This window comes from Pterocles gutturalis, unplaced genomic scaffold, assembly GCF_000699245.1.
Source record: "Pterocles gutturalis isolate BGI_N339 unplaced genomic scaffold, ASM69924v1 scaffold48771, whole genome shotgun sequence".
Lineage (NCBI taxonomy): Eukaryota > Metazoa > Chordata > Aves > Pterocliformes > Pteroclidae > Pterocles > Pterocles gutturalis.
Genome location: NW_010102296.1, coordinates 3,887 through 13,381, shown reverse-complemented (window position 1 = coordinate 13,381; position 9,495 = coordinate 3,887). Strand labels below are relative to the sequence as shown.

The window sequence follows — 9,495 nt, the reverse complement described above, 5'->3', positions numbered from 1 at the left end:
CCCAGCCCCCCCCCTCCCTCCCCCCGAACATCTCTGAGAGACGGGAACCTGTTTCTAAATGAAGCAACGCTTATCTCATGCATGCCACAGGTGTGATGTCATCCCCTCTGGCAAAGGAACAAGGATGTCTACAGCCTCCGCTGTGCAAAAATGCAGGAACTAAAGTTAACATGTCTCAGACTTTGTCAAAATATGGTGATAATTAAGAAATATAATTACCACTACAAAGTTAATTCCTTTTTGAGTTCTTACAAACAAGTTTTTAATTTGCACCAAAAATTTACATTTCAGATTTCAAGTCAACCCCGCATGGCTACAGGCTCCGCCGGGGGCCCACCGAGGTGTTCTGCCAGGCTTGGGGGCAGGAGTACTGGGGCTTCCCAGGAATGTCACAGGTGAACAGTCAACCCCGGGTGCACACAGGTAAGCTGATTGGATTGCTTTAAACTGTCTCATCTGTTGTACAAGTATAAAAATAATAGCTGTATCAGATAAACTTCTGCTTTTTGCTAAAAAAAACCTTATAAGGTAATTGATTGCTTTCTTCTAGTCTTTTATTAGTTGTGATTAAGGAGATACAGTAGCCCTGTTTACACAGCTCTAACAAGTCAGGACCTGCAGCACGTTATTGGCTTGCAGCCCACAGCTTGCAGTCCATTCTCAACAGAATCAATCTGAAGTTGAAAACATCCCCTGTAGGAAGCGTACACATCCCTGCTTATACAGGAACAGAAAACAGTAATAACTTCAGGTCCTGTAAGTTGCAAGTTCAACTTACAGAGATCAGCCCTGACTTGTCATTGCTCTCAGCATGTTCGTGATGAGATCAGAGTGCTTCACGGAGGACTCATACTTTCAACTTGACAAGGGACATAGGTGAGCATGATACACTTCACTGTTACTCGCAGTTCAGACTCTGCAGAAATAAATTGAGAACTCTCACTGTTTAACATGCAGTCGAAGCACTGCCAATCTAAAATGGCTGATCAGTAATATTTTAATTGCAGTTTCATAGAAACAAATTGCTATTTAATTGCAATAAGCTCTTCTGTGGCTTAGCTGGACTGACAACAGGCATACACCTGGTACTAAAAGGAAGAAGCAGCAACAACGGTTATCTGGTACTTCATGTACAGGAGGCTCAGGCAGTGAAGTCAGACCTGGAACACATAATTTCACACTGAAGAAATATAATACTTTCAAAAAATATATACATAAATGTTCCAAGCTCAGTTTTGTTTGCTGTTTTAACAGAGCTATTCAAGACATAGATCCTTGCAAAAAGTCTCACACTTGACATATAACTACCAAAGAATTTGATTCAAAAAATAAATTAAAATGATCTTTTGAAATGTTGAAATGCTTGATGCTACTTTATACTAAGCCATACTGTGCCAGTATGTGATTTTTTTTTTTTTTTTTTACTATTTACCTTAAGATTAGATGATGCAAATTTTATCAGTGTTAACTAACAGAGAAAAAGGGAGACAATCTCAGTGTGGTTAATATTCTAAAGATGTGACTTAATTTCATAGGCTTCATTTTGGTAAGACATTCTCATTTTATATTTCATAAGATACTGCATAACCTGTTAAAATATTTAAAGATAAATCATGTAGGACTGAAAAGACAGTATCTTGTTGCAAACAGAATTCGGTTTGCAAAGGCTTAATGTCCCACTGCCTGCCAGGATCCGTAAATCTCATAACTAGACAGCTGGATAGGTAAAAACATTAAACCCATTTAGAGGGCAATCTTTTTACAAAATTGTTTCATTAATAAGAGTGACAATTTATATGATTGAGACATTTAGATGCAGTACAGACAGAGCATTTTATCCAGGTTCACGAGGATGATTTCAGATTAGTAATATTTCCTTTGATTTTTTTTAACAGCATTCATTTTTGAAAGTGAGGGAGCTCTTACTGAATTATTATTTATATGACTTTTCAGCAGCACTAAATGCAGAGGGTGTGTTTCAGCTGCAGTGTAGCAAACATATGTGATAAAAGGTGAACAAGTACATGTTTTTCCCTTACAGATTGCCTAAAAAAGTGATTTTTTCACATAAGGACAAATCTTAGTGTTTCCAGTAGCCTTCTATCCAAGCCTACCGTCCCCATCAGATCCTCTTTTATTGTCTGAAATGCCTCTGGTTTCAAGAAAGTGTTTTACCTAAAGCAAGAATACTACTTAAATATGTTCTATTGTATATTCATAGCTCCATTAGTCCTCCTCCAATTTAGCACATCAAAGCAAAGGCTTCATCACTTGCATGTGGATTATGCTAACATGAGTGACATTTGTAATCTTATAGGTCTGCAACTTAAGAAATGCTTTTAAAGTAAGCTATTAAATAGGTAGCTGTGCTTTACAAACGAGTCATATAATAGTTTATTTAAAGCCGTTAATGAACTTCAACCTCTACATCACTAAATGCTATACTACATTACTTAGCAGAAGTTATTAGCTATCTTCTTAGTGCTTCTTGTTATATTGGACAACCAAAAATCTGTACATTAGATTTAAACACTGTACCTTGAGTGCTTATACTGAAAGAATATAAAAAGATGTCTACAGTCTCACTAATACGTGAATTCAATATTGATATGCCTTCAAGTGTCTTTTCAAAGATATTGAAGCAGCACAATTTACAGGACTCTACCTAAAGACTTTAATGCCAGATCAAAAAGCTTAGAAAATTATTTTAAAAATATGTAAGTGCATTTAATTAAAAAGTCACACAGACCTTCAGTCATTTCATTGCTTTATATGTTATGCAAGTATTCTTTTGTCTTTACTGTCTGGTACTGTACATTATGACATTTTCTTTTCTCTGCAACAATCCTATTTTTCCTCAAGCACTGAAGTGTTAAAAGAAGAAATTCAGCAGACCTCCAATATACTAGAGGTCAAGAAGTAGAATCTGAAAAAAAAAAAAATCTGCTGTTGGTTGTTTAGACTGACAAATCTATAAATCAGTTTTTTGTGTATCGGCATCACAACAAACATAAGTCAAGCTCACTCTGTAACCAAGCATGCTGAACAGTGAACACCTTCTTGAAAACAGAATTAAAAAAGAAAACATAACCATGATGTATGTCAAATGGGTTAGTCTCTCATAAAGGCAAATATTGTTATTAATTGCAGCAGACACACATTCTAGGTGCTTGCAGTTTCCTGACTGAAGGCATGCACAGCCATAGAATGATGTTTGTATTTTTGCTACGAACATGAAAAGTCAGGATTTTTTCCTCAAAAGTGTTCTGCACAGCTCTACCACAGAGCAGCTGATGGGAAAAACCCACTAAATGAAGATGCCCCGTTTCTAAGCTTAGAGGCAGCTCTGCTGCTTTGGGCAGCAGCGGGGGTGTTTCTTGTTTGTTTACTTTTAGAGAACAGATCACATCTGAGATCACTTAGTTCTCAGAAATAATCTTAAGGAAAGAAAAACACGTTTCCTGGGCTATCAGTGTTGAAAAATTAGTCTCCTACCACAGCAAACAGAACTTTATGATGTTCAGATCAGCATAGCTATTGTATTTCTTCTTGAATACTCAATTCTAGTGCTCAGCATGAGGTACAGGCCTTTTGTTGTTTTTTACTTTATTATTCTTTGACCTCATGGTATACACATACACTCTCATGCCTGCCCACTCACAGACACACACACCCTTAACACAGATGATTCTGCAGAAAGGAACTGGATAGAAAGAGGCCACAACATCTATACACGTACCATAATTCACTGCAGTATGAATTACAATATACTTGCTGTTACCAGAATTAAGAATCTCACTGAAAAATAAAAATAATTTTTAGGTAGTGCTCTGTATCCTTGCCAGAAGTTACACAGTTAAGTAGTTTAACAGATTCTTTACTGGCATAAGACAAAAAAAAGGTACAAACTAAAAAGCTACTTTTAAAGGTAATTGACAATTAAGGTAATGACTACATAAGATATAGTTTCAGAAAATTATTTTTTTTTTAAAAAAAGCAAAGCTTCTAAAACCCATACTCAATTCAGTGTTGTTTTACTTTTTTATTATTTAAATACACCATACTAGAGCAAATGTCTCTGAAAATATCACAAATAAAAGATTTTTCTTCATTCAGCAAATTAGAAGTAGGTGAAAATTTCTACACAGTAGCTGCTATGAGCCTGACTTTTTTTTCTTTTTTTTTTTCTCTTTTTTTTTGCCATGGGAAGTAGCAACATCAGGACAAAAACACTTACATGCATACATACATTGTATTTTACAGAGATACAATAAAAGCATTTGTGATAGAATATCACAAAAGCCACATCTTTCTCATGTTCAGTTTGATTGAAACACATTTCCTTACAACACTTAAATATACAAAGAGCAAATAGAATGTTGTTAAGGTAAAACACAGGGTACAAACTGGCCAGTGCCCTGCTAATTGTTAATGAGGGTAAAAAGCAGATTTCAATGCTTCCTTTAATTAGCTTCATTAGTCATCTTCCCCACCCGCCCCCCCACCCCCAAGATGTCCTCCGGTGGATCTTTTTTCATTTTCTCTACAGTCTCCCATTAGCCCAGGTTCATGGAGTCCTTAATGTTCATATTCAGTCATTTTAATACACCAATAAATGTTGGAAGGGCAATCAAGAATAAAGAAGGTGCAATGGTATGGAGCTGGCACTGATGCTAGCTACAAAGGTGACTTGTCTACTTGGAGACATGGGATCCATCTGTGATGAACAAAATTTGAGATGAAGGCACGCATTCTGCATTACTCTGACCTTTTAGCAGACCTGCAAGAAATAAAAATGGGTATCTTAGCTAGAATACTAAATTTAAGATAGGAAACCACAACATGACTGCTTTTGTCTTTTCCTTATTCACTAATCTCTTTTTTATTAGATTACTTCCCAACTGTGACTTGATTAAGGCTTTCTACACTGTCCATTCATACTGATAATGTTTCAACTTCATATAGCAAAAAGCAAACATTTTCTGCAGTTTCAGTACTAAAAAGAGCAGACGGAAAAAAAAAAAAAAAAGAGACGACAACAATAAATAAGTGTTCTTTCTGGTAAGAAATCGTATGGTGAATAAGGTGGTTTTTCTGGGCCCCTTTTAAAAGGGAAGAAACATTATGCCATGCCTTTGAAGAAGCTAGTAATATGATCTTATAATTGGAAGAAATAGTGTGTAAAGCAAATAAGAAGTACAGCCAATATCCTCCCAAGGCAACTTTGGTTAATATGCTGCATTGCACAAGAGCTAAATATAGATATTTCAGGATTTTTCCCCCCATTTAAAATTCCTCATCTGGTGTGTTAGTTAATGTTACATAAACATTTTAATATATGAAGTCAAACATGTGCTTTCATACTGGTGTTAATGAATTGTGATAATTAAAAGTGTCTAGCTCAATAAAAATCTAAACTTTCATGGATAAAATAGAAATGATCATCCATAGTCTTCAAATACAATCTGTTTGCAATTACCAAAATGAAATAATATATATTAGATTTTTATGGTTTTTAAATGACATTTTGTGCTTCCCAGGAAGTTCTTTTTTCACCCTTTCTCTAAGTTACTAAAAGCCTGAGGTCTATTAGTAACTGCAACCCCCCACTTTCAAGCTAATTAAAGTAGTAGAGGCTTGGAGGTTTAATTCCCCAGAGCTGAAGCTCAGTGTGAGAAAGGTAATTTGTCTGTCCAGAACAAAGATTAGGGAGCAGCCAGCAAGCATATTTAATAAATGAGCATCAAATATCTTCTACTATGGACACAGACAACACCAATTATGTAACTACAAGGGAACTGTTGAGTGATATGTAAACTAGAAGATTTTTAAGATCTTCTCTGAGAGACGTAATCTAACTCATACTTTATTTAAAAGTAGAGAAGATGAAGACAAGCGTTTGCTACAAAGATTGCCAACCAGCGGAAAATTTAGACTTTTAGTAGGTGGTAATACTGTTGCAAACAAGAAATACTACAGGAATACTACCACTACAAAAAAAGCATAGGGAATTCCTGACAATACAGGCCTTTCAAACGGAACAGCACACAGGACATCACAAACTAAGAGTTTGCATTCTGCAGGCAAGCAGTACCAAGTTTAGATAAAACAGGTTTGGTTTTTTTCAAACTACATAGCAAGCGATGGGAAGCTATAATTTACATGGGTGAATTGCCTCAGGGAGTCAAAAGGCAAGAAGAGCCAACATCACTGCATTTGCCTCCTTCAAAAGAAAAGCGAGTGTTTAGACAAAGTTAGGCCATGCAACCTCTTCTGCCTGCACCAATCACCAATAGGTATTAACCTGTAAACTATGCTAAGACAATAGTGAATTCATAACTGTCACCTTCAGATACACAAGAAAAATGTGTTTTAATGCTGGGACTATGTCTCATTCTCTTCAGTTTAATAAAAAAAAAAAACCCTGTGAATATTCTCCTATGTCTATAATTTCTAGTGGTAGAATAACCCGGAGACTGATTGATCTTTAATGTTTAATAAAGAGTATCTGTTACAGCCAACTCTCATAGTGGAAGAACCTTTTTAATTAGTGGCCCTAAAACACACAGCTTTCTCGAAAACATCACTGATGTAAACACCTTTAGACTGCTAAAAAGACAACATGCAGAACATGACTCTTTTGCCACTTACCCCTGTTACTCCCAAAACTCCAGAAACCTGACAAATCTATGAATTATCAACTTGTCTCCTCACCTATATTCAGTTTTCTGAGGTTCAGGTGCTCTGCAATTCCCCTTTGGAAACTGGTAGAATTTACAACATTTTCTAGAGGGATTATATTCTAAAGCACCCCCTTGCCCCCCAACTATAATCTCTCCTCCAATCTTCTCCCTCTTCATCTGCCTCATCATTGACTGTAGCAATGCAGTCAATAGTTGGTGACAGGCACTAATAAAAACCATTCTCACTATTTTCTCTGCATTTAGCTTCTACCAGGTGTCTACAGTCGTGAGCTCTGCAAGCCAAGTCCAATTTTACTTCTCTTTTCCATGTTCTATGTTCCTCATCGTGTCTACTGCTTTTATTGTAACTAAATCATTTTTATGTTTTGCTAAGGCATAGTAAGAAACTGATAAAACTAAATGACAATTTAGACACCTATTTGAAGTTACATTAAACTTTACATTAGTAGAAGACAAGTGGATAAACCACTCTCTCAGAATGGTGAACCTTTTACTGGAGTGTATAAAGATGAACGGGTTTACCTATATTTTGAAATGGGATACCTACAAATACTCATTTAACAGATTCACTGCTAGCTAGTCTATATTACAGATTTGTTTCATTAAAATTCACAACAGTATAAATCTATGAATCTTTAACTGTATTTGTACTTGCTTGAGAAAAGGCTGCACATTCTCCTCCAATCCTAATTATCTTTGTTCTGCCTAACTATATAGGACTTTGTACTCAACTCTCTCATCACCTCAATTGACAAATTAAGTAAATAAAAAAGGTCCATGTTTTATCTTGATATAATTACATCCACTGTATAAGACTTGAAAGAATACTTAAAATTAATCAGTAAATTTATGCACAGAAAAAAAGCAAACACAGATATTGAAATGTAGCAACACAACAAAAAAAAAAATGGAAATTAAAAACCAGTTTGTGTTTTCTTGGACTTATTTCTCCACTAAGTAAAAGCACGAAAAAAAAATATTCTGTACATTACAGAATAGATCAGCCTAGCATTTGTCCCAGATTTTTTTAATCTTCCAAATTCCTATTTGCAGATAAATGTTATTTTTGTGATCCTTACAGACATTAATGAAGTTCCTATTGTAAACCTATAAAGAATTACCAACTGAAGTGTGCACTTTTTGTTTCATTGCAATAACTCAGTGCTGTGTGATTGCCTGGGTTAATGATGAAAAAGTCAAATATACTATCAGAGCTGATGGAAAAATCTATCACCAATCTGAAATTAAAATTCATCTGTGGTCAATAAGATTTAATATCCATGCAAGTGGCGCTGTAAAGAGTAAATGAATCAATGTCATCAATACATAATCAGTATGAAATATGATGTGAATAAAATTATGTGCAAGAGTCATACATTCACTCTTTTCTGGACCAGGGTGGAATGAACAGTCTCTTAACTCAAGGTTGACAGTAATTGTTACAAATTAGGCACAGCAGTTATCAAAATGCACTCACTTGCATAGCTTTAGGACTTATTAAGGAGATTAAAATAGACCTAAAACTATCTAGTTTCAGGAGTTACAGGACAACTGTTGATCAGAAATTTTTTTTCTTCTTTATATGATTTGTACAGTCATCATTTACTCATTTAGCTAGAAACCAAGAGCTATCAACCACAGAGATATACAATCTCTAGTTGAGCTATTAGTGTTATGGAGTGATAAGAAAATAGCACTTTGGTTTTTAAGTCTGAGTTTTGACACACAAAACAGACAAGAAAATACTTCTGAAAGAGTACCTCAGCATGCTTCCTCAACTAAAACCTTAATATTAAAGTGAAATACATTGGTTTAGTTCAGGAACCTTTTCTTTGCAAGACATATATTTCCACATTAAAGGATCTAATTTTCCTCCCACAGAAACCTGCTCTCTTTTAGCCCTTAATTCCAAGATTATAAAATAAAATACTTCTCTTTGTTAAGAGTTTATATTAACATATGCTCTCCATTTTGCTTTGTACATAAGGAGTTCAACAGCTGTACAGATGCACATGCCCAAACCAAAACAAACTGACTAGCTCTATATGTCATATTTAAAAGGTTAGTGTTTTCTCCCTTACCCCATGCCTAAGTTACTTAAGGGAAGTTCAGTTACTTGAAGGCCTCCTTTGCAGGGGTGGGGAATTACTTCTATTAGAATGAAAATAATTTGATCTTCATTTAACTCTAATAAAGCTTATTAGTAATTGTTGAGTATTCACCTTCTGGTCTGGCAGTAGTGGATTACTCTGAAGTGAATTCAAATGGCCATTGATGAGAGCTGTAGGTCTATCATGTTCACAAAATAAACTGCCATTGATGTAGTGAAACCGATCTCCAGGGACCAGGCGATTCCGGCAGGTAGAGCATGTAAAACACTGAAAAAGGAAAGAGACAGCAAGTGAAACTACAGCACAAATTAAGTATGCTGCAGGTTTGAAAATTACACTTCAGAGACTGCGAGTACAGTTGAGATATGGAGCTGCTTGGTTTCTAGTATCTCCAAATATGGCATTACTCTTACCTGTTGGGACTATGCAGTACATAACTCAAGTACAGTTTTACCGATTATGAGGGAACAAAGCTACACGCTAAGGGAAGCTTTATAATATATACTTATATTTCTTGTTACTGCTTTGCATTTCATTCATAAGCAGATGCAGATTTTTATACTAAAGAAGCTCAGCGGTACTAATCAGCTACTAAAAAAAAAAAAACAACATAGAAAAAACCCCTCACCTTAAGATGATAGACGTTGCCCTGTGCTCTCATGACCAGCTCACTAGCAGGA

The 9,495-nt window shown here is 35.5% G+C and overlaps 1 protein-coding gene across 1 annotated transcript in view; it reads right to left on the bottom strand.

Moving 5' to 3' along the window:
• Positions 1–4,023: 4,023 nt before the first annotated feature.
• The window catches only part of LMO4 (LIM domain only 4), a gene marked incomplete at its 5' end in the record, with an annotated part of 5,544 nt that continues 72 nt past the window's right edge, over positions 4,024–9,495 (bottom strand). Inside the window, 3 exons of the mRNA XM_010085685.1 lie at positions 4,024–4,780; positions 8,927–9,082; positions 9,444–9,495. The exon at positions 9,444–9,495 is cut by the window's right edge and continues 72 nt beyond it. Of these exons, the coding sequence (XP_010083987.1) occupies positions 4,772–4,780; positions 8,927–9,082; positions 9,444–9,495 (217 nt within the window). The remainder of the gene's footprint in view (positions 4,781–8,926; positions 9,083–9,443) is intronic.